At 52.0% G+C, this 25,368-nt stretch overlaps 1 protein-coding gene across 1 annotated transcript in view; it reads left to right on the top strand.

Moving 5' to 3' along the window:
* LOC113982001 (astrotactin-2) overlaps positions 1–25,368 on the top strand; it is a 211,205-nt gene that overhangs the window by 110,549 nt on the left and 75,288 nt on the right. Inside the window, exons 12-13 of the mRNA XM_039380540.1 lie at positions 11,716–11,882; positions 13,921–14,109. Coding sequence (XP_039236474.1) covers positions 11,716–11,882; positions 13,921–14,109 — 356 coding nt within the window. The remainder of the gene's footprint in view (positions 1–11,715; positions 11,883–13,920; positions 14,110–25,368) is intronic.

Here is a 25,368-nt window from a genome sequence, read left to right as displayed (position 1 = left end):
CACAGAGACACAGGGCAGAGCCTTGGGAAGTGGAGGAAACCTGGAGCATCCCTTTTCCTCTGCCTGTTGTAGGAGTCCCTGCCTGCCAGGCAGCAGTGGTGACCCCTGAGGAGGTCAAGAGCTGTCACCCACCCTGCGAGCCCCTCAAACACGTGCCTGCTGCTCCAAAACCCCCCGAAAACCCTCTGTCCCTTCCCCTCGTCTCACTGCAGGCAGAGCCCCCTCGCCCCATCCCTCCCATCTCAGCAGAGGCAGGAGTTAAGTGTCTCTTTATTTATTGAAGATGTTTGTACACGGCAGCTGGGAAAGGTCAGGCTGGAGCCGTGCTGTCCCGGGGGGAGGCGTTTTCATTATCCCCTTCTCCGGTTGCTTGTTAAGGCCATTTAGCACGACAGCCTGATGTGTCACCAGCAACGCCTGGTGCCATCTCCCCCTTCCTGCTCCTCTCCCTTTCCTCCTTTCTTTTCCCATTGTCATTATGTTTTTTGGGGCGTTTTCCCCCTTTTTCTGTGTTGCTCTGAACGCCAGCCTGCTTCCCAGGCACTGTCAGAAGCAATCGGGGCTCTGATCGCCCTGTGCTGCTGGGAAGAGATGCCTCTTTTAAAAAGTCAGGATATATTAAGATAAAAATTGTCAATACATTACAGGCCTAGTGCTCGCCACGCTGGCATGCAGAGAGGCAGAAATGGAAAAACTGTGTCACTCCAGGAAAATAACCCCCCACTGTAATGCCTGACTTGAGGCTGTGTGCAAAGGGAATGGACTGTGTACACTGCAGGGAGAAAAGAGGAGCAGCAGGAGCATTCTCCTGGAGTGCATCCACTCTCTGGAAGCTGTGGGTGGGAGGTTACACACAGGGACCACAGGAACCCCCATCCTACACATCACACCAGGGTCTTGGGTCTGTGCATCCCATGGGACAGGAGATGGCTGTGGAGATTCCCATCTCTCCCCACTTTACTCTTCGCCCCTTTTCCTCCCTACTACAGGAGGATGAGGCTACTCTGCCCTTTTCCACAGCTCCCAGTCATGGAGTAAACCCCCACCAGCTCTCCAGTCCCAGCTTGAGGACAGCAGAGCTGAGCTGCCCAGAGGGAGTGTGGAGGTGGCTGCTTCATCCCACCTCCATTCCCTGTCTCCCTGCTTCCCATCAGACTGACACAAGGGCACAGTGCTCCATCCAGCTCTCCCAAGCCAGTGCAATATTTTACAATGATCACCTGCTTGTAGGTCCCCCGGCAAAGAGCAAAGGCCTGGAGAGCACTGTCCCATGTTTCTGACTGTACTCCATGGCTGTTGTCCAGGGTAAAGCCTAACGGGGGGCTGGCAGCACTGCCCCCAGCCTTGGGTCATGCTCAGGGCACTGAGTGCAGTTTCAGGGGATGGGACTGGAGTCTCAGAGCTCACTGCAGCCCTGGCCTGTGAGATCATGGCACCTTCTGCACTGTCCCTGCACTGGGTGATACATCCCCTCCTCATCCCAGTCCCGCTCACGGAGTGAGCTGGGCTTCCAGTGCAAGCAGGGGTAGGGTCATGTGCTGCAAATTTGCAGGGATGTCAGTTAGTTTTGAAGCTGAACTTCTGTGAACTCAATTTGCCAATTTGGTAAGTGCTATGGGCAATATTGGGATGTAATTTAATTAAGCTCTCCCCTTTTTATAGAGTTCAGGGAGCATTTGCGTACTAATTTTAGCACTAGGTCTGCTCCAGCTTTACTCTGGACGCAGTTTCACAAATCATGACATGTTGTTAATCTTTACCAGTCAACAGTTTATTAATTTGCTGAGGACCACAGAAGTATATAATCAGTGGTTCATCAATCAAGGCTAAATCCAACAAATGTTCCAGGCAGGTACTAAGCATAAAATATACATGCAGCCTTGTAAGCAATTAATACACCACAGAGCTGGAGCCGAGCGGCTCAACCAGGGAGCAGCACAAATCTCCAAGATTTCTTACTCCTTTTATATATAATCATCATCTGTTACCAGTTCCTTCATGCCCTTAATACAGCTTCCAGTAATTCTGCGAGGACTGGGATGCATTTATCTCCGGGTTTTTAGTGGCGTGGGCTCTGCCATTACCTAATTGTTTGGTCTTAAAAGGTCTCGGTTGAAATGTCGAGGGCGGATTGCTCGCAGCTCATCTGGCTGAGCAAAGTCTCCTTGGGCTGAGGAAGGAGAAAGCAGGATGTTGCTTTGCTCACTTAAAATCCTGCGTTCAAGGTGTCACCTGGAAGACCCCACAGGCTCTCCAGGGAGGTCCCCACTGGGAAGGGTGGCAGCTCCCCTGCTGCCATCCTCCACTTCCCATGGGACCGTTTTCCCCCCTCATCTCCTGATTTTCTGTTAGTTTTACGTGTACCCAGTAGATGGCATGAGTGCATAAAGGGTTTCTGCAGTTCTTTTCTTGTCGGAGGCCTTTTACTGGGGTAATTTTAATCATAGAATCATTGAATAGTTTGGGTTGGAAGGGACTTTAAAGATCATTTAGTTCTAACCCCCTCACGCGCCATGGGCGGGGATGCCACCCACTAGACCAGGTTGCTGAAGTATGAGTTGTAACCTTGGTAAGACCTTGGCATCACTAACTGGAGCCTTGCCATTGAGCCCTAACATAACCAAACAATCCCCAAGCTCTAGAAGACCTATTTCCATGCTGCTTTTCCTTGTTGCACCCTAGAATTGCTGTTGGATCTGTGGAAGCTACGGGCATTGCCCAAGAAAATAAAATCCCAGTGAGCTTCTCTGAATCTGGTAGCTCTGCAAGTCCAGTGTCTGTTCCATACAGTCTTGCAGGGATCACAGCAAACCAGGAAAAACTGTGCTGGAGGAATAAGTGAGATTGTTGCCTGTAAAGGACTGTGTGTTGTTGATCCCTTTTACTGGCACGGTGGTAGCTGTGCAGCCTCCGGGGAGGATGCAGAAGGAGGGGGAAGTGCTTGACACTCAGGTGTTGGTGATTTGTAATTTGAGATGAAAACCTGAGAATTGGCCCTGAGAGACTGAAGGAAACACCTGCATCATGGCTTAAATTCAGGGTTTCCCCACCTGTCTCTCAGCTCGGTTTTGCTCGCTGGTGCCAGTCTTCTTGTCCACCCAAAGAGGAGGGGGGTCGCTTGCATCTGCTGCCCCATGGCCTTGTGCACTTATAAGCCTGGAAAGGCAGGGTTGCAGCCCCAGGAAAATAAGAGGGCTGAAGGTTTTTTTCCCCCGAGGAAAGGAAGCTTTGGCTTTAGCACACGAGCTGGGCGAGGAGGTGGTCGGTTCTCTCCCGGTGCACGTTTGCATCACTGTGGGAGGAGGCAGCAGCATCTACAGGTGTGCAGGGAAGGTGTGTGTCTGAGCCCCGTGGTACCTCTCAGGATGAGGTCTCATCACTGTGAGGATGACCTGGAGAAGCAGGAGGGCAGGAGCTGCCCAGCTGGGCATGAGAAAGGCAGCTCAGGATCCCGTGCCAAGGCAGTGACAGAACTAGCCCCTTGTTTCCTTGTGGCATGAGTGGCTTTTCTGGAACAGGTGGTGTGGTCTGATGGTTCTGCGACATCTGTGGTGCCTGCAGATGTTGGTGAGTTAGTTCTTTAAGTCAGGTGAGAGTGCCACAGAGGCCAGGGCTGTTGCAGGTGGGTGTGGAAGGGCTCATAGCATTGCTGTGCTCCAGGATCCATCCCACCTTGGGAGAGGTGCTGGCAAGAGGTAGGAGAGTCTGCCCAGCCCAGGTGGTGGGTGCTGCCGCTCTGCACAGATGTGAAATCCTGCTGATCTCCTCTCTCACAGGCTCAGGTTCCTCTGGCAAAGATTTATTTCTAATTTGAGCGAGAAAAACAGTATAGTTTGCCTCCAAGGACGATGTGAGCTGTTCCTTCCCATGGTGACGGGGTCAGCCTGCCAGGCAGGAGGGATTTTGCCTGGCTCAGCAGGAAGAGCATCTACCAGAGAGTCACTTAATGGAGTTGTGGCCCAGGGTGACACCAGTGCTGTGTTGGTCCCAGCCTTTTTAGACACAGAAGGAAGAGAAATTTGGCATAGTCCACACAGGTGTATAAGCCTTAGCACAGCCTGTGTGGAGCTAATCCTTCTCTTGCTCTCTTCCACATCAGAATGCTGGGCTGTTCCTCAGCTGCTGAGGAGCAGGGCAGAGAAGTGGCTTAATTTAGGAGTGTAACCGTTTCGGGGAGAAATGGGATTAGAAGTGAAGGATCAGGGCAGGTGCTGCTGCTCTGGTCTCTTCCTTCCAGCCTTCCACCCAGGGGTGGCTTGAGGACCATGGGGAGATGCTTTGAAATGATGTGGGTGATGCTGAGAACTTTTGTTGTGGGGAAGTGGCACATTTGGCACTTTCAGCCCAAAACAAAATGCTGTGCAGAAATCCCTCACATATGTGAAAATTCCAGAATATTTTGGTTCAAAACATCTCCCTTCTATGAAGGAGGGGGAAACATTTAATTTCAACATTATCATCTGGAGCTTTATGTTTTACATTGCTTTATCCCGGTGTACAGCCTGTAACAAAAACAAAATTAGGCAATGGAAACCAAAACATTTCAACCTTGTCGAAATTAAATGCTCTCCTAATTTCCCAATGAGTTTTGAGATGTAATTGATGGAATCCCACAAAGCACTTAAGCTTCATCAAATCTGCATTTTTCTGACAGACAATTGTTCATGGAAAAATAAAAACTCATTCGTCCCTGCCTTGTGAGGCACCTAGCTAATTATGGCAGAGATGCACACACCAGGGAGGGAGATGAGGAGGAAACCAGTCTCTTCTAATCCTTTTAAAATTTTTCCTGGCTCCCTGGAGCAGGAGAGATTCCTTATGCACGTTGTGGTTGGAAGCAGAAGCCCCCCTGAGCTCAACAGCAAACCCCCCTCCAAGGAGCCTACGGGTTTGGATTTATCTCAATTATCCAGGTAAAAAAACTGTGTTTAAAATGGGATTTGAGGAGGGGAGAGGAGGAAAGGGTGGCAGAGGCTGTTGGGGTTGGTACTGGCAGCGGGTGGGAGCCACTACCCACCTACCTTTGCTTTCAGTGCTGCAAAGGGGGTTTGCACCATGTGGGCAAGTGGTTGAATTTAAAAGCAAGTGGAATAGCTCAGGAAGCACCAAGCTGGGCTGGAAGTCTCTGCCTGAGTGGGGAAGAACTGCTTTGGGGGATAAAAGCCCCGTTTTCTCCAGTGTTGGCTTTTTCAGAGGCATTCTTGAGGGCCTGGCTGGCACCAGCCCTTGTCCCTCTGCTCCCCAGCAGACTGGGGTGCTTCATGTGTTGTGGTTGCAGCTGGATTGGGGCTTTGGGATTGGGTCAGGTTATAGGATTTGGTGTCTAGTATTGTGGCTGGGCTGTACCCTGGATGTCAGATGGGGCAGGGGTTGTATTTCTGGTTTCCTGGAGGTCTTTGGAGGTGTCAGCCTCTGCCGTGGCTAGGAAGGGAAATGTCCCAATGGGCAGGAGATGCCTGAACACCTCAAAAATTAGCAGTCAGTGACTTGTGGAAGGGTTTCCATTGGCCTGATTTCCTTGCTCCAGGAGCTTTGAACACTTCTATCTGTGTGCATGGCATCCCACCAGCTGCTTCAAACAAATCCATCTCACTCGGAACTGAGATGCAGACATACACATAGGGACTTCCCCAGAAGGGTCCCTGGGAGCTGTGTGGTGGCCAGAGGCAAGGAGACCCTGCCTCATTGCCCAGAGCTTTGGTCTCCTCCACGGATCCCCCATCCCTCTGTCACAGGAGGACCAGGCTGAGGAACACAAGCTATCGCAGCGTGTGCTCAGGAGCCTGGAAGACAGATGGGTTTGATTTTTCTAAGGCTAAAGTAATGATTGATGATCTTTAAAGGGAAAAAGAAGCAGGGGAAAAGGAGGGAGGGGGGGGAAAGAGTGGGAAGATAATGACTGTTATTTCAGAAAACTGTTGTAATGTTTCCCTCTGGGAAGGACATTCCCCCGCAGTGGGGTGTCGGAAGGGGTCTGTCACAGCTGGGGGTGGCAAGGACAACGCTGCCCCGAGGAGGTGAGGCAGGGGTAGCACTGGAGAGTGCTTTAGCAACCAGCTTTTGGCCACATTTGATCAAAATATGGGGAGAGGAGGGATAAATCTCACCCACAGAGACTGGGCAGTGTATAGCCACGCTCTGTCCTGCTGCTGCTGAGGAGCGTTGCTTGGTGGGGGCCTCCTGGGCCAAGATGGTGAAGGCAGAATAAGCTAGAATTGTCCAAATATATGTATATATATATATATGTCACAGGATCAAAGAATATGCTGAGATGGACACAGAGGGGTTTACTGCACTTGTATCATTTCTAAGCACCAACAAGCAAATAAATACATGCCAGTGCGTAGTCAGGAGCTCATTAAAATGCTGGCACTTGGTTGTACCTCGGCAGTGCCTCGGATTAATGTTTTTGTCTCATGCTGAGGAGGTTCCTCGGTGAGGAGTGAGGATGCCTTGGCACAAAGGGGGTCATTAGGGCGTTTGGACATGGCACTTGGTGCTCTGTGGCACTGGGCCACCAGCTGTTTGTGCAGCCTCAGGCTGGTGGTGCTGCGGCTGCACGGGGCTGGAGTCCTGGATTTCACCTCTGGATGCATCCAGGCATGACCATGTGGTACCTGGAGCAGCTCTGGGAGCAGGGTTTGGTGGCAGCTTCTCTGTGTAATTCTAAGAGCCAGGGGGGATTAAGATTCATCTGTGCCCAGAGCATCACCTCTGGCACCCTGGCTCAGAAGTTTCTGACAAGAAGGCTGCTGTTGTTGAGAAAACAGTGGAATAACAAAAAGGGCAGTTTACTCTCTACAGAAACACTTTATTAAATATTCTGGTTTTTTAAACTTAATAATGGAAGCGAGGAGCTGAGCTGAGCAGCTCTGGCAGGCAGCTCAGATGGAGAGCTGGTGTGCTCTCGTCTGGGGGATCTGTGTCAGTGATGATTTTACTTCCAGTGACCCCCTCGCCCATCTCGCTGCTAATGAGCTTTGTAAACGAGAAAGTGAGCAAAGGCTCTTTTTTTTTTTTTTACCTAACATGAGCATGGTCTTGCCCAGATATTTATTTTCCTAAGGCACAACCTTGTACAGGTTCTGTCATGTGCTTGCATTCTTTCCTGAAGATGATCCTCCTCCTGTTGTGTTTGTTCTGGCCATGCTGAGGACGGTGGTGGTGGGCAGAGGAGCCCAGTCCTGGTGGCAGGAGGCCACGTGGTTCCACATGCTGTGATGGGGGGACAGCAATGGGCACAGGTATCCCATGTCATTCCAGACCACAGCCCTGTGTAGCAGAGAGGCTGGATCTGGTGTATTCCCAGGGGCGGCTGCAGGCATGTGGCAGCAGGTCCTGCCAGATCTGCCACTCCATGTCACCTTGGAGATGTCATTTAAAAGGGAAAAAAGCATGTTTCTAGAAAAAAAACCTAGATAAAAATAGCACTTCTTATTCAGCACATCCATTCCCTGTGTGTACTCAGAATTCATTTGCTGACTGCAGTCACAGGAATAAGGACCTGGATGCTCTGCCTGGCGTGGATGGGAGGGAATGGGGCTGTTGCCTGGCTGTGCCATCAGCCAAACCACGTGGAGCTGCTGCTGATCCCTTTCCTGCTCCACTGGCAGCAGCAGGGTCCAGGCCTTGGAGCTGTGGGTTGCATTTAGCCTGCAGGATCTGTGTTGTCAGTGCTAGTGCACAGCACGACGACAAACTAAGTTTTCTTTCCCAATGCCAAGAGCAATTTTCAGGGCTGTCTGTTGTCGCAGAGAAATCAGTTCAATTCTGCATAGACGGAGTGGATTTGCAAGGCAGTGGAATTACATTTGTGTGGTAACAGCTTCTCCTTGGCATTTCAGAGCAGACCATGAGCTGGAGTCTCTCCCTATATCTCTGTTCCTCTCTGTAGGATGGATTAAGTAGCAGACCTTCTTCCCAAGCTCTGAGATATTTTTGCTGGTCAGATCTATGGATGAAAGATGGGCTGGGAATTGGAAGTGAACCCAAGCAGTGTGGGTCTAACAGGGTAAACCACAAACAGCTTTTTCTTTTGAATTGCTGGCTAACAGTGTGTAGGATCCATCCTGTATCCTGATGAGGGGCATGCACAAGTAGATGACCAGAACCTGCTGGGGCACCACGTCTTGCCAGCTTTCCTCCCACCAGGGAGGGACGTGCCACCCCTGATCGCCCAGACAGAACTATTGACAGAGTTGCTTATTGATTTTCTAATCATTTTCCAACACAGCCCCCCGTCCTGTGTCACTGCCAAGGCAGATCGCAAATTGAACTGCAGCTAAATTGATGGGGGATTGATTTAAACTCACCATAATTATTGGTTCTCTGCTGCCCAAGCCAGGCAAATCAATGTCAGCAAGAACAGATGTGCTCCTTTACAAAAGCTCAGCGAACATAAGGTGAGTGCTGATTTTGTAAGGCCAACCAGGAGCCCGAACTGACTCCCAGCACAGCCCAGGGAGAGGCTTAGCAGAAACCAGCTTCTTCCTGGGTCATTTCTGACTCCTGTGGGCAAGAACATAGTTGCACCCAAATGGGCTTTGGTTTTGCCCTACTCTGATCTGTTGGTGGGATCTTGATGGGAGATCCTCCACTCCAGAGGCAGGGAGATCTGCTAAAAAGCTTTATTAGTGCAGAGAAGCTGTGGCTGCCCCATCCCTGGAAGTGTTCAAAGCCAAATTGGACAGGGCTTTGAGCAACTTGGCCTTGTGGGTGCCATTCCTGCCCATGGCAGAGGAGTTGGAACCAGATGATTTATAAGGTCCCTTCCAACTCAAACCATTCTATGATTTATTGTACCCACAACTGCCCCGTTCACCTGTTCATCTGTGCAAACCCCTCCGTGCAGGGGGTGCTGTTGCCTCTCCTGTTGGTTTTGCAAGCTGGCACTGGTTGCTGAGCTTGTTGGATCCCCTGGTTTGCTGTCCCTGGCATCTTTGTATTCCCCAGCCCCACAGTGCAGGGACACATCCTGTATTTGTGTGTTGGCTCCCACAGCTTTCTGTCCGTGGAGAGCTTTGTGCTGTGGCACAGAGCTGGCTGGAGAGCTGGGTCTGCTCAGAGCTGGGGTGGATGTGGAGGGGAGGAGGTGCTTTCTTTTGCAAATGTTGTGCTGAGCTATTTGCCTGCTCTAATTAATGTGTATTAGGATGCTTAATTACAAGCTGAAAGGAAACAGGTTTTGTGGTGGTTGAAAGCCAAAACTGGAGGAATATCCCAAGGGTGGCCTCGAGCAGAGCAAGGCTAAGGGAGGGAAGGCTTTGGTGACCCACTAACCCAGTCCCAGGGAAAGAGCCATCTTCTTCCTCTGTGGGCTGGGGAAGATGCTGAGCTCAGCACATGGATCAGTGCCAAGGCGAGAACTCAAAGTGACAGCTCAGAAAAGCCGTGGCTGATCCTCTGGCTGTGGTCCTGCAGCTCCTGCTGACTTACAGTCCCATCCAGTTGCCTTCAGCACCCTGGAAGGTCCCTTGGGAGCTTGAGGGTGCTTGAGCAGAGCCCTGGACCCCCCCCAGTCCCTGTCAAAAGAGGAGCAGAGACGTGGATGTGGTGCCGTGGAGCAGAAGATGCTGTTGCAGTCAGCCCTCCGTGTCCTCCAGGGAGATGCCTCCTCTCTGCCAATTTACACAGCCCTGCTTCTTACAGCAGGGCCAGCAGACACAGAGGAGACCACAGGAGAGAAGTGTTGTATCTGCAGATTCACAGACACTCTTATCCTGATCCTATTTCCCAGGCAGTGAAAAGCACAGATTGTTCTAAGTGTCCTCTCCTCCTCCTTCATCGTTGTTCTGTACGTGCAGCTGGAAAGCTTCGTGCTCCCCTGTCTTCTGCTGCTTCCTGCCTGGTCAGGGCTACTGATTCCTAAACTGTGTCTTTGGAATCCTGACTGCTCTGCAGAGATGGGCAGCATCCTATTCCAGAGCCTTTTACTGCCAAGATCCTTTGGTTGGAAAAGCCTTGTGCCTTCCCTTCCCACCTTACCTGTTGTCCCCAGGGAAGGTGCTGAGGTTTGCAATGTCCACCTGAGCTTCAGAGCTGAGGGCATGGGAGGCATTGTGGGGTCTGAGGGATGACTGGCACAGAGGTCAAGACATCACAGTTGCTGCAGACAGGGCAGAAGCAGCTTTGGTGCTGCTGCCATAAGAAAATGTCACAGGATTTGTAGGAGGCGGAGAGAAACGGCTCATCTACAAGAAAGATGGGGACAAACTTTTTAGCAGGATAGGGCAAGGGGTGATGATTTTAAACTGAAGGAGGATAGGCTTAAAATAGATATTAGGATGAAATTCTTCCCTGTGAGGGTGGTGAGGCCCTGGCACAGGTTGCCCAGGGAATCTGTGGCTGCCCCATCCCTGGAAGTGTCCAAGGCCAGGTTGGACAGGGCTTGGAGCAACCTGGGGTAGTGCAAGGTGTCCCTGCCCATGGCAGAGGGGGTTGGAATGAGATGAGCTTTAAGGTCCCTTCCAGTCTGAAAAATTCAAGGACTCTGATTGCTCAGGGTGGGCCAGGACTCCTTAAAGCCCCTTTCTGCTCTCCCCCATGGGCAGTTTGCTTCTTGAGTAGCCAAGATTAAGTGTGGTTCAGCAGCCCATCTCCTGTCAGGACCCTGCCTGTATTGGTGAGCACAGGGTCCAGGGTTTTCTGAACTTTTATTAATATATACAGCATTTTGCTCACATGGAAAATTGATTTTCTTTTTTAAGCACGAAGTATAGAGGTTTTATAACCTTTCTTCTGCTTGACAGAGGACATTTATAACCTGCCTTCATCACTACCTATGCAAGCTCCAGTCTAACTCATCTTCAAGAAATTCCATAATGCATTTTTAATTGTGAGCTGCTTCTAGACAAGATTTATGTATTTTTTCAAGGACTGGCCTTTTTGTTGTTGTTTGTGTGCGTGTGTGTTTGGCAAAAAAGGATAAATAATGCAGGTGGAATAGTGCTTTAATCTGGATGACAATTTATCGATGGCATTTGCCACCCACTTGCTTTTTTCTTTTGGGGCAAGGAAAACAAGCTGGGGAGCTGGAATTAAAAACTAGAGCCAGATCTCCAGCTTATGTGACTCGGCATGGTTACCTTGGCTGTGGAAAACTGATGAGCCTGGGATGCCATCCTGGCTGCCCCCAGTCCCGCTCTGCCATGGGCTGGTCCTGCCCACAGCAGGCAGCAAGATCCTTTTGAAGATAATACCAAGGCCACACTTGCTGGCCTGCCTGGCGTGGGTTGAGATGATTTTCTGGATCCTTCCTGAGCACTGAGGTGGTTTTCTGGGTTGGTCACAGGTGTTGAGGTGTTTTTTCTGGGTTGCACTGGACTCCTCTGAGTCTCGGAGGAACAGGTAGCAAACCCAGAGGGTTGTCACACTGTGCTTTGCCCCACACTGGCCTGAGGCTTCATGGCTGTGTGATTTCACTGCCTCAGGGATTCACCCTCCTCTGGAGGGAGGATGGGGAGCAAGGCTTTGGCAGCAACCAAGTCCTTGCTCCATGGTCCTTGCCCCTTTCCCAAAGGCTGTGCAAGGTGATGCAGGGCCCGTGGGGCTGCCCCATCCATCACTCAGGACAAACTCATCTCCTTTAGGTGTAAACTGAGTTCAGCAGCACTGGCTCTTGGATGGGCTGTGTTCTGGGAGGGCACCCACCAGGCAGGGGCTCCAGGGTAGGTGAGGACCCATGGGTGACCTTGCCTTGTCCCTCTCTTGCTGCAGTGCCCCGAGGACCTCCGACCCATGAAGGATGGCACCGGTTGCTACGACTACTCCAAAGGGATCGACTGCTCAGATGGCTTCAACGGGGGCTGTGAGCAGCTCTGTCTCCAGCAGACCCTCCCTCTGCCCCACGACCCCTCGTCCAGCACCATCTTCATGTTCTGTGGGTGAGTCCCCTCCAAGGCTCCTGCTTCTCCCACTAGCAGATAAATAACCTCTTCTCCATCCCTGCCAACCTTCCTGTGCCACCCATCCCAACCCAGCATGCCCAGCAGCGGAGCTGGGCATCCAAGAAAAAGGCTGTATATGGAGCTGAATTCCAGCAGGGAATAAAGGCACCTGGTTTGCCTGTGGGCAGGAGTGTATGGAAGTGTGAGGAGCAGTTTGAGCAGATGCACCTTCCTCCTCTCCCCCACTGTGTGATGGTACAGTTTGATCTGTGACTCACCGTGAAGGGACCCAAAAATTATACATTGTGTGTTGGAGGGGGAAAATGGAGGATTTGTTTAAAAAACACTACTTAAATTTATTATTTTTTTCCTCCTCTGTGCCTCTCTTAAAATAGAGTTTCATCCCTGATTTTGGCCGGGATCCTATAATCCTACACAATTTAGCATTTTCTCTCAGGAAGATCTCCCTGGCTGCAGTGTGCTCTAAAAGGAGCTCAGTGATTATCTGGCTTTATGCTGCACAGCTGCAGCCATCCATTGCCCACCCTGGCTCTGCTGGCTGCATCCCATGGCTGGTTAACACATTCAGGCACACCCAGGACCCTTCACGTCCCAGTGGGAAGGATTAGGTGAAGAAGAGGAAAAGGAGCCCTTTTGGAAAGGAAATGCCCACAAGCAAGAGGGGGAGCAAATTCCTAACTCAAAGGGGTTACCCTGTCAAGTCTCGATGCTGCAAGTGCAGCAGAGACCTTGTGCAGCCCTGGCTGCTGCCTGGGAAGAGCAGCACAGGGAGCTTTGCCTGTGCCAGCTTCTCCTTTATTTATCCCTTTTTGCTGGATTGTTGGGGTTTTTTTCCTCCACTACCTTCTTTTTTTTATTGTTGTTTAGCAGCACAGAGTGGTTGAGTCACCAAGAGAGAGCACATTGCCTGTTCCATGCCTGCAGAAACGGTTGGAAATCCATATAGGCATCCTTTTTAGGGAGAATCTAGAAAACCTTGGGACACTCTATGGTCCCCATCCATGCCCATGCATTTCAGTCTTCCGTTCCCCAAGGACAGAGACTGTTTCCCAGGTTTTCTTTTCTTTTTTTTTTTTTCCCATAATCCCTTTTCAAGACTGAGCTGCACTTAGGGAGCAGGCAAGGAAAAGTGCGACAGACGGGTGGGAGTTTCACTTGCAGCAGTAAAATGCAGCAGAGCAATGGGAGGGGGAAGCAAGCCTGGATGGAGGTGGCAGTGGTGTTAGCAGAGTGCTGTGGCTAAGGGGAGGAAGGGGCAGGCGGGGAACGGAGGTTTCCCTGTCAGCTGGGAGCCACAATGCTGGGAAAAGAGCTGGAGGAAGAGGAGGAGGAGGGAGGCAAGTTAAGCACATATACAAAATATTCCACTGAGGTTTCCAGTGTCTGCAGTTAAATCACATCCCTGCTGCCTGCCTCAGTTTCCCTTCCTGTCTGTTGAAGGTGAGCGTGTGCACCTTACCCACAATGTGCTTGAAAGTGGGATCAAGGACCAAAGGAGCAGCCATGCTGGAGCTGCTTCCTTGCAGGAGAGCACTGCTGGGTGGAAAAAGGGGCAGGAGCTTGGTTTTGCTTTGCTGTGGCCTGGGGAATGTTTGTACCTGAGCAGCAGATGCACAGTGGGCTCAGCTCTGCTCTCCAGTGCAGGGGCAGCTCCAGGCAGGACAGCATGGAAACAGAATGGTTTGGGTTGGAAGGGATCTTAAAGACTGTCTTTTCCAACCACCCTGCCACGGGCAGGGACATCTTGCACTAGACCAGGGTGCTCACAGCCCTACCCAACCTGGCTGCAAGCAGATGGGGCTGTGCTGCTGGAGGAGGGAGGAGGATTGGGAACCATGTGCTTGTTTGCTGGTCACCCATCCCAGCCTGGGCAGAGGATTTGAGCTCTGTGACCCCTTCTCCTGCCCAGGCAGCTGCTGCAGGTGTTGGTGGTGCTTGGCTGGGCTTGGCAGAGGCTCGTGGGGTGGGATGCTCTGTGCCTGGCCTATCTCATGTAGCTTGTGGTGCTCCTCAGGTGCGTGGAGGAATACAAGCTGGCCCCAGATGGGAAGTCCTGCCTGATGCTCTCTGACATCTGTGAGGGCCCCAAGTGCCTGAAGTCGGATGCCAAGTTCAACGACACCCTTTTTGGGGAGATGCTCCATGGCTATAACAATAGGACCCAGCATGTCAACCAAGGCCAGGTGTTCCAAATGACTTTCAGGTATGTCCTGGTTCTTCTCCTAGTCTTGGGAACAGCAGGATGGTGAGACAGGACTAAGGTCCAGTGGTACAAAGGCAGCATCTCTGATATGCTCACTAGGGGAAGAGAACAAGAGGACAATAAGCATCTATGGCTTTCCTACTTGCTCATACTTCCCACAGGCAGCAACAGAGGACCCTCCTGGGCCAGTGTATCTCTCATCAGATGAGTGTTTAATTGTGTTTTGGGGCTTTTCTCAGTAGTGTTGCCTCATCTCTTTCTGAACACTGATGTCTTTCATCTCTGCAATATCCTGTGACAATGAGTTCCAACGTTTAATTGCTGTAGGAGGAAAGAGCATTTCCTTTGGCATATTTTCAGCCTATGCAAGCTGGTTTTATTCAATGTCCCCGTTACAGCACTGGGAGGAGCTGTGGATATAGCATGATAAATAATGTAAATGAGCTGGAGGTAAATACCTTCACCTTGCAGTGCTCACAGAGGAGAGCTTGCTGAATTCAGGGCTGGACAATGAGTTATTTAGTTGTTTTTCTTCAGTTCTCCTGACTGCATTTTGATCAGGTGTAAGGCAGGGTGGGTGTATGAGTTTGAAAGCAGCAGCACTGACCACAGTCAGGAAAGACTCCAGCTCACATCCCACCCAGACATGGCTCTTCCCTGCCCAGCACCTGCACTGAGCGTTTCTTTCCTGTTTGGGCACAGAGACCTCATTGCTGCCTCCAATTTTAGCTGGAGCTGTGGGTGCTCACCCCTGCTGACCACAGAGTTTTGCTGGGTGCTCTTCCCCAGCTGAGTGCAAAGCTTTCCTGGCTGTGGATTCAGGCTGAACTCTGGCCTTCTGCTGTCTTGGTGACAGAAGCATTACAAGCTCCATCAGCACAGAGGTGCCGAGAAAGCCGCAGCCAGTGGAGTGCTTAGAGCCAGCAGAGCCTCAGCCTTTGCTGGAAGTGAGAATTGACAGGACACAAAGGCAATTTTCCCACTGGACTCCTCTTTGCTTTCTCTCCCTCACACATTACAAGCATCAGTGTGTCCATCAGAGCAGAGCCAGGGCTGCAGAGATGAAGTTTTCCAGGAGCTGGTGTGTCTAAGGGATGTTTTGTCGCTTCCAGGTAGCAAATGCATCCCCTGTCCTCATAAATCCCAGCTGGAAAGCACACAAGGTTGTCTGTGGGGTTGGTTTATCCTGGGGGATTATCCTGGGTTTATCCTGGGGATGGTTTATCCTTGGCTTCTCCAAGTTTCCTGGGGATGGTGGGTTTGGGCAGTGCAGGGCTGGATCAGGAGTGGTTTGTGCTGAAGCTGCCCTTGGGATTAAACACTTGAGGTGTTAGGATGGTATCTTCCAGGGGCCAGAGCCCAAAGCCCCTGGGGCTCTGCCTGACAGGTTTTGTGGCTAAAAGAAAGGGCTGTTAGTGATCCATCCTCCTTCCCACATGCTGGATGGGATATGGCCGAGGTGTGGGGAAACTTTTCCCAGTGAGTGGCTGCACAGTGCCAGCCAAGTTCTTTGCACAACCTGCTGTCCCAAACAGGATTTTTCAGTGTCCTAGTCCCAGGTATAACAGCTGTGAGGGTCAGAGGAAAGCAGGTCTGAAACAAGAGCAACCTGAAAAGCTGCCCACGTGGTGCAGAGTGTAGCGTGCGATGAACTGGCTCGGCTGAGCTCAGAGCCTGGAGGGAGGCAGCACATCTTTCTCCAGAAATACTTCCAGCAGCTTGGGAGGTCAGGACAGCTGCCCTTTCCCATTTGAATGTAGGCTGTCGGCTCCAGAGGCAGCAGGCAGGGATGAGGAGGGCTCAGTTCCCAGAGCACAGTGTCCTTCCCCACGGCCAGGCTGCCCAGGGTGTCGGTGGGTTACGCCGTAGAAGCACCATTACATCATCTCTTAACAAGGGAAGAGAAGGAGGTTAATGGAGAAGAAATTATTAACTAAAAGATGTAATTTGCCTCTGATTTTCATAGATATTCAAGAACCTCTCTGAGCATTAAGACACCAGCTGTTAGAGAAGCCCTTAATTTGGTGCATTTGAAACATAGCAGGAAGCTGCCTAATACCAGGGATTAAAAGCCTGTTTCTGCAAAGTAGGAGCAAGAACCTGCTATCAGAACAAGGGGCTGAGTATTTTAGAGGGATTTATAACTGCTGGGATCCTTTAGCTATGCAGATGTGACAGTCCTTTGAATGGTGTCTGCTTCCCATGTCGCCGCATCTTCAGTGTCTTTAATAAATAGGATATTCTGGATTTGCCAGGCATATCAGCATGGTGTTGGGAGGGAGTCTTTGTGCTGGGAAAAGCTGCCTCACACACCCTGGCCTGGGCAACACCTATCAGTTACCACAGAATTTCCATCCCAATAGGATCAGGGGGGTGTCTTTGCAATCTGAGGGACTGCAGCACTGATTGGAGTCTCTGTCCTTCTGGTGGCTGTGTGGTCACACAGAATCACAGGTTGGGTGAGGTTGGAAGGGACCATAGTGGGGCATCTGGTCCAGCCTCCCTGCTCAAGCAGGGCCATCCCAGAGCACATGGCACAGGACTGTGTCCAGACAGTCCTTGAATAACCCAGTGAGGGAGAGTCCACACCCTCTTTGGGCAGTTTGTTCCAGTGCTCGGTCACCTGCACAGTAAAGAAGTTCTTTCTCATGTTCAGGTGGAACTTCCTGGGCATCAGCTTCTGCCCATTGTCTCTTGACCTATTGTTTGGCCCCACCAAGCCTGGCCCATCCTCTGACACCCTCCTGACCATGCTTGGCACTCACTGGGATGTAGCAGGGGTAGCACCAACAGCTTTAGTGTGTCTGACCAGCTGAAGAGGATGGGGATGTGCAGCAGGAACCTTCAGGATGCAGAGTAAGGATGGACATGGGAATGCAGCACAGCAGGCTGGCAGTGGGAGAGCTGCACACCTTGGGAGGTCCCAGACCTCAGACCAACACGCTGCCTCAGATTTTGGTTTTTCCCTTGTAACCGATGTCATTTTATGCAAGGGGGGTCAGGCAGCACCCAGGGACTTCAGTGGTGTGACTGAGGAGATGGGAATGCCCAAGAGAAGGATGGAGGAAGTAGATACTGGCTGCTGAGACCAGCCAGAATATACCCACAGCAGGGCTGGGCAGCAGGCAGACTGGTTCTTGCTGCACTACATGTGCTCCATATAGACACCAGCACTGATGGAACAACTTACTGTGTTGCCTAGAGCCTGTCCCTGCTCCTGTGTCCCTTTGTGCTGTTGCCAAGGACCCTTTCCCCATCCATCAGTGACAATGAAGCCACAGGCCAGCAGGATGTGATCACCACAGCCTCCCTGCAGCTCAGCCACCAGGAGTTAGGAGCTCTGTGGACACCATGTTCTGTACTGAAGTGTCTTAATAACCACTAATTATTTCTGTGGAGGTTGGGGTGATCTGTTGGACATGCCAGCATCAAGGTTCCTACTCAGAGGAGTGCCCCATGTCAGTGCTGCTGCTGCTGTTTTATTACAAGGATTTAAATCAAAGCACTCCTCCAGTGTTGCTTCTCCTGTGTGGTCCCTTGTGGGTGCTTTGGGAGGGGTGAGAGGAGGGATTTTCCATCACACATCAAACCCCCTCCTTGCTCCTTCCACCACTGAGCCAAAAGCACATTCAGAGCCACCTTCTTCTGGGCCCCCCTCTGCTTTCTTTAAAAAAGGTTCTTCTCATAGACAAAATGCTGTGTGGTGTTAATAAGTAGATGGGACTGGAGCTGATCTATTCCAGTCACACCTTCCAGTCTAGCTGGGAGGCTCAGCAGCGGATCCAGCTCACTAAAGACTAGATTAGAGCGATTTTCCCCCTGTTGCCTCACGGTGGGGCAGAGCCCAAACTCTGTGCTGTTCCCAAATCACTGAGGAATTATTTTCCAAATGGTTTGTTTGTTCGTTCTTTATCTGTTTTTGTGCCGTCTCTTTGCCATGAGGGAATAGTGATTTTTGTTTAAAAGCTGTTTGCAGTTTCAGACTGTTGCTTTTATGCCATTAATAGGGAGAAATCCCAAAATACTGCCTGTGGAGCCAGCTTTACTTACTGGATTATTGCTGCATGGCAAACAGGATGTCAGAGCAACGTGGGGCAGAGCACTCCCCAGGAGCATCCATCTGCCCTGACCAGGGTCCCTTCCTATCCCTGCCTCTGGCTCTGCTTCTGGTCCTGGCTCTTGCTCCAGCTTCCCATAGCCACAGGACACAGGGAATACCCACGTAGCCCCCATTTGATTCCCTCCCAGCAGAGATGCAGCGAGTCTGGGGAGTTTCAGGGTGTTGAGGGGCAGATAAGGAGCCAAAACTGTTTGCTGGCTGGAGGGAGGGAAAGGATTCATGTTCCTGCTCCCACACTGCATAGACTCTGCTGAGCACCTCGTGGTTTCCCTTCTCCATGTCCAGGGAGAACAGCTCTGGAGGATCCAGGGGTGCCATGCCATGTTGTGCCATACCATGCTGTACTGTGTCGAGTATTGGAAACTGGTCCTTGTGGGATGCTGTTCCTCCCACTCCCCCCATAAAATAGGGCTGCTGCTTCTTTCCAGCCTTGGGGAAGGAAAAGGGCAGGTTGGAGGTGGTGCTGAGCACAGCTTCGAGGTGGATGGGGTGCCACGGAGAGGGATGGGCGCCCACCCCAAGCGCTGCCAGCCCGCAGCTCTGCCTCCACACAGCTCCATTCATGCTGTCAGGTCACTGAACTGATGCAGGGAATTGTCATAATATTGATGGGGAGTTTGGCAAGTTAATTTTAAATCTGTCACTCCTTCCCCTCGACGCTTCTCAGCCCTTAATAAACCAGCACAGTGACGGCGGGGTGAGCTGGCAGCTCGGCGCCATCCCTTCCAGGGCTGTTTTGGGAAACATCTCCACTCTGTCGTACCCCCTGCACCTCATGTGAGCTGCACCTGGTTCCTTCCCACCCATGGGTGCTGCCAGGGGCTGGGATGGGGGCTCAGCTGGGCACAGCATCACATCTGGGTGTGAGAAGCCAGTGGGACTTTGCTAGTGGTGTGTGGCTTGGAGCTCACGAGTCAGCCGTGGTGGGGACATCCTGCTCCCCCCCAGCATCACACGTGGAATGTCTATAACTAGTTAAATTAACACTTGAGTTTTTCCTATATGATTCCCTCTCTTTGAAACCTCCAAGCCCAGGAGTTATAATTGCACTGTTTATTATTCCTGTGCTGGTGAGCTCAGCACCAGCCCGTGCACCAATGCCTTGTTTACCTATTACCCTTCAGGCCAGGATAATGGATGGATCTCTTTTCCAGTGGCTGCCTTCCATTTCATTCCTCTTTTTATTATTTGTTGCTGCAATTCTATTACCTGTTCACAACTCTGAAGCCTCTGACATGCTAGTTGGAAGCAATGATGTCTTTCCAAGCCAGGCTAAAGCCTCACGCCGTGGTGCTCAGTAGCAGCTAAGGGGTTGTGAACAGTTCAGCAGGTCTGTGGGGGTGGGATAAGTTGTGGGATGTGATGCTCCACTCCTGGTATGTGCTGTGCAGGAGCACTGCCTGCTGCCAGCCAGGGATGCTGCCCACAGAGCAGAGATGTCCTGGTGACTGCTGTGGCCCTGCCGCACGCAGTGGCTTTGCATCCTCTAAACGGCCCCTCTCTGAGCTGATTTTCCTCAATCCCATTTTTTCCACCTCTCAACCTGGTGTTGGGAACATCCTGGCAGCTTTTTGAGTCCATACAGCACTTTTCAGAGCCCATAACAGGTTTCACACATGTGCTTTGAGCACACCTTTGCTGGCAGGCTCAGCAGTGAGATTTTATCACTCCGTTCTATAAATGACTAATGCAATTAGCACCCCACTCCATCAGTTGGGTCACTGTTACATCCCATTCCATTTCAAAGTTCTCATCCCACCAGAAAGGAGGACAGATCGTGTGGCTTTGAGCTGGTGGTCTGCAGCCACATGCTTTTGCACTGGGTTGGAAGCATTTTTTATTCTTCTAGAAAACAAAAGCAGGTGTAGTGCCAGTGATACCCTAAAGACAGAGCAAGGGTCCAGAGTGGAAGAGGTGCTTTGTAATAGAGGTTGTTTAGAGAGAGGTTCTCAGAGGTTCCAGAGGTTCTCAGGCTGGTTCTGTGCCTCGTGCAGGTAGGATTTAGGGAGTGGGCCACTGTGTACTCAGTGACCATGGGCACAGCCATCAGAGCCAGCTCCTGCTGCCCCATCCCAGCTCCAGATGTGCCTCTGAGCTGCTCCATTTCGTTCCTGTCTGTGCAGGCAGCAGGGTAACCTCACACGGGGTTGGTCTCTGCTGTCTGACCATTGCCTGTGAGAGCCCCACCTCTCCCAGCCTGTGCCTCAGCCCTGGTGAGAAGGAGGGGGAGGAACAGGGATGGCCAGAGTGGAACCTGCCACTGCAGCCAGAGCCCAAAACCAATTCTACATCCCTGATTGTGAGATTCAGATTAGGAAAAAATTCCTTAATCAGAGGGTGGTGAGGCCCTGGCACAAGTTGCCCAGAGAAGCTGTGGCTGCCCCATCCCTGGAAGTGTCCAAGGCCAGGTTGGACGGGGCTTGGAGCAACCTGGGCTAGTGGAAGGTGTCCCTGTCCATGGCAGGGGGAGTTGGAAAGCTCTTGCAGGCACTGGCACAGTCTAGAGCCAAGGCACTGCTGTCAGAGACAGTAGCAGCACCCACTGGAGCTGATGGAGTGTCACCCATGGGCTTTTGCTGGGTTTGGGGACCAGAAATTTCCTTTCCCTGGCAGTGGAGCTGCCGCCCCTGCAGCGAGGGATGCTGAGGAGCTGTTCTCCCACTGTACCCCTGCTCCCCCGGCCCCAGCAGCGCGGCTGTGCCTGTGCAGATGTTTGTATTCTCTGCAGCTGATGAAAATATTCATTATCTTGTTAGCTGCTGCTGCGGCGGAGCAAGTTCGGATTTGCATTCCCAGAGCTCATCACGCAGCGCACGCGGAACCTGCCACGCAGCAGCACTAATTGGGCAGTGCAGAGCTGAGCCCGGGCAGGGAGCCCTTCCTCCTGCCCTTCCCACTGCCACGCTGCCAGGCCCACAGGGATGGAGGGCAGAAGTGCTGGTTATGCTGTGGAGAATGATGGAAGCAGGAGGCGGGGGAAGGCAGCAGCGTTGGGGCTTGCTCTGTGTGTTAGCTCACTGCTGAAGCAGTGAGGAGGAGTGCTGGTCCCTGGGCAGGGTGGAAGCAGGCAGTGGGATCCCAGTCTGGGAATGCTGCTGGGCAAGGCAGGTGTGTGTGTGTGAAGGTTCTGTCTCCTGGCTCTGAAAGCTTCTTGTGGGATGGGAGGTGCAGGGTCTGGGGGCATGCTCATCCATCAGGGAGCTGGGCTGGCACACAGGCTCCTCCTGCAAGGACCCTGCTCTGCTCTTATCAGGGACTCATATCCCATGACCCCTGTCCCCACAGACAGCTGTCAGGGGGTTCAGTGAGGTCTTCTGGGTCCACCTTGTGAAAAGTTGATGGTTGACACCCTTTTCTTGAGTCTCAAGCATGAGGAAAGGATAAAGGTTTGAGAGAGAGGCAAGCAGTGTGCCCAGGTGGCTAGGAAGGCTTATACCAGCAACAGTGTGGCCAGCAGGACCAGGGCAGTGATTGTACTCCTGTGCTGGGCACTGGTGAGGCCACACCTCAAATCCTGGGTTCAGTTTTGGGCCTCTCATGACAAGAAAGACATTGAGGTGCTGGAGCTTGTCCAGAGAAGGGCGGCAGAGCTGGGGAAGGGTCTCGAGCACAAATGTGATGAGGAGCAGCTGGAACAGTCTGTCCAGGGCAGTGGTGCAGTCCCCATCCTTGGAAGGATTGAAAAGGCATGTGGATGTGGCACCCGGGGACATGGTTTAGTGATGGGCTTGGCAGTCCTGGGTTAATGGTTTGACTCAGGGGTCCTGAAGGTCTTCTCCGACTTAAATGATTCCATGATTCTATGGAATGAGGAAGAGACACCCAGGAGTTTTCCCCCTTCCCTGTGCTGTGGGGAACAGTCTGCAGGATGGACTTGCTGACCTGCTGGCCTTTCCCATATCTGACTTTTATGATGCTAATTATAGCTGGTGTTATTGCACAGTTAATCTGCATTATTAAGAGATGCGGTGGAGATTGGTTTTGTAATAACAGCTCAGATTTATGGAGTACCTTTCATCCCAGGGGGTCCTTATTGGTTTTATAGCCTTGCAGTGGTGGACAGCCTTGGAGAGAGGAATTTCTGCTTCTTCCTTCCTCATCTTACACAGGCTGCAGCTGCTCCTGGGCCACTTGGGACACATGAAAATAAGGGTTATGTTCAGCTGAAAAGCAAGAAGAGAGAGAGACAGGAGGGTTGGAGGCAGTAAATTGTAATCACACAACTTTAAGCTCTGAGAGCAGTGTTTTTCCATCATGCTATGGGCACTGTGGTGGGCACCATTAGCATGGGCTGTGGGTTTGTGCTACTCACACCATGGAGCTGCTTCAGTGTCCCCTCCAGGGACAAGGCTGACACCTACCAGCCTGTGACTGCTCTTCCTCACTAGTGCCAGCACTGGTTGATGGAGATTGCCCATCCAAGGACTAAATCAGCTTGACATTGACTTAGCAATGCAAATCCTTGCTCCAGGCAGTGCAGTCAGGAGCAGGCACCAGCATGGGGATGTCTGAGTGCTCCACAGCTATGCCAGCTGTCGAGACATACCTGCTTCCCAGGTAGCAGCAGGGCTTGGATGCAATCCTCAGTGCAGCAGAAAATCTTGTGTTACTCTTACCCATCCCAAGTGTTCTCTCCAGAGGTGGAGGATTTGCTGTTCTATGGGTTGTGGTGTAATTCCTGACTGCATAAACCTGGAGACAAGTGCTGGGTTTGGGCTTGAGCCCCAGTAGTTGAATTCAAAAGTGGTGGACAAGCTATGCTGGGAGCCCTCCTGTCCCCTGTTGCATCCCACCCATAGGGCATGTGGCATAACCCAGGAGATCTAAATCTTCCACTGCATGTGGTTCCTGGGCAGTGTGACCTGGCTTGGGTGCTGGAGCTGTGGCTGAGTGCACAGGAAGGCAGGACCAGCCCAGCATCCCTCACCCTCCTCCCCGTGCCCCAGCAATGCTCCTCACTGCCGTGCTCTTTCCCTGCCCAGGCTGCAACCGGGCGAGGAGTCTCCCATGGGCTGCTGCCTTCAATAACAATTTTCTGGAGATGAAAGCTCGGGGTGTTTGTGCCGGTTCATTTCTCCCCCAGCATGGGCCAAAGAAGCCCAGTGCAGGCAGAGCAGCCTGTGTGCCTGATCCCAGCTTTCCGGGGATGGTGCCACTCACCAGCTGTGCCCGTGCCCATGGGCAGCAGATGAACATCTGGAAGGTGTGATGGCATTGCCACTTGTCATCAGGCAGCCCGTGTGCGATGGCTGCAGAGCTGGGAGGAGGGAAGCAAAGTGGGAAGTGCTCCAGGGCACCTCTCTGAGCCTGGGAATGGGGCTGGGCTGTGCCATTCCCTGGGAGGACGGCAGGGGTGAGTTCACTGGGAAGTGCCGTCACCCCACCCTGCACATCGTTAGTGGTTTTCCATAATTAACTCCGCACACGAAACACGGTTCTGCAGATGTGGTCGCAAATTCCAGCTAATTCTCCATATACTGTGACTGCCTGACAGTGCCAGGGAGCTGCTGCTTATGGGAAGTGTCCCCAAGCACTGCCCTGCCTGGGTACTGCCATTGCCTCCCTGCACGTCCCTGTCCCTTAGGACACCAGGCTGGTAGAGCTGTGGGCTGGCCAAGCATCCTTCATGGGCACCTTGGGCAGGCACTGGGCACCACTGGGGTCACCCCAGGCTCAGGATCCTGGCACAGGGGTGCTGGTGCAGCTGGAGCCCATGCTGGCACACGGGAGGTCTGGTGCAGAGGGGAAGTGGGAGCATTAGCTGCGTTGAAATGACTTTGTCGGAGTGCCAGCATATGAAATATGTGGTGGTATTGCAGCCCTGCCACTGCCTGTGGCTGTTTTTCTTCTGCTTCTAATGGCTAATAGAGAGAAGACAAAACAATTTCTATTAGTTTCTCCCACGCCGCAGTGGGTTTCTTATTTTCCAAACCTCATTAGAGTTTGTAATACCATGGTGGTAGTCAAGAGCAGTCCAAATCACCCTGGGGGGAGAGAAGAACCGAAGAGATATGATGTGCAGCCCAGTATTAACACTGCTCCTGGCTCATTTCCAAGGTCCCTCCTGATTCCTTTCCAAACTCTTACGCCTTATCTTCATCTTAAAGGTTAACGATGAAGCTTAGGAGAGAGGGGAAAAAAAATATTTTAAGACCTCAAATTGTTAAAGAGAATGGATGTGTGTGCTGAGCGGAGAGCTGGGTCTGCATTTACATTGGAAAGGCAAATATTAATATTAAAGGCAGTTCTTGTGCTTCCTGGGAAGCTGCGGCTGGGCTGTGGGTTTCCCTGGAAAAGCTGCTGGTGCGAGGGGCTGCTGGTGTGTGGAGAGGCCATTGGCTGCACTTAGCTGTGCCCAAATCCCACAGGAACTGGATGCAACTCAGGCACCAGCCTCGCTCCAGCTCCTTGGGAAGTCCTGGCGGGTAGTCCTGGCTCCTCTGGAGTCAGTGGGAGTTTTGCATTTGTTGCCTCGTTACAAACAATGCCAAGGGAAGCGCCAGGGATGGAACCGACTGAGCAGTGCTTGGGAAGTGACTGCAAACAGCACCCAAACAACCCGTGGGAGAGGACCCGCGGCCCTGGCTCAGCTCAGCGCTGAAACCATCACCCACAGGGAGTGTCCAGGCATAGAAAAATCATCCCCATAGGGAGACCTGCCCACATCATCTCACACTGGCCACAGCCTGGTGGGCAGGAGCTCTGTGAGCTGCTCCAGGAGGTCTGTCCATCATCTCAAATCGTAACAGAGCTGGGAGTTGCTGAGCTTATGGAAGCCGACAAGGTCAGAGCCTCTGGCTGTCAGTGGGGGCAAAGATAATGGAGGGAGACACCTTGAAGAGCAGATAACGTGGAGCCAGACACGGATCATCCTGGCAGACACTGAGCAGCGCCAGCCCTTTGCAGGTGTGTGGATTTCTCATCATCCACATCAGATGTTGGGAATTCCCCAGACCTTCCAGTCCAGGAGGGATGGCATGTGCCTCAGATGTGTCTTCCTGGCCCTGCCACCAGGTTCAAGGCTCAGGACAAGGCTGCTGAGGCACTGTGAGAGTGGTGGGACCCTGGCACAGGTTGCCCAGAGAAGCCATGGCTGCCCCTGAATCCCTGGAAGTGTCCAAGGCCAGGTTGGACGGGGC

The sequence above is a fragment of the Pipra filicauda genome, unplaced genomic scaffold (genome assembly GCF_003945595.2).
Source record: "Pipra filicauda isolate LSUMZ 115617 unplaced genomic scaffold, ASM394559v2 scaffold198_size2598500_pilon, whole genome shotgun sequence".
NCBI lineage: Eukaryota > Metazoa > Chordata > Aves > Passeriformes > Pipridae > Pipra > Pipra filicauda.
The sequence above is the reverse complement of the archived record's forward strand: the minus strand, read 5'-3'. Positions and strand labels throughout refer to the sequence as shown.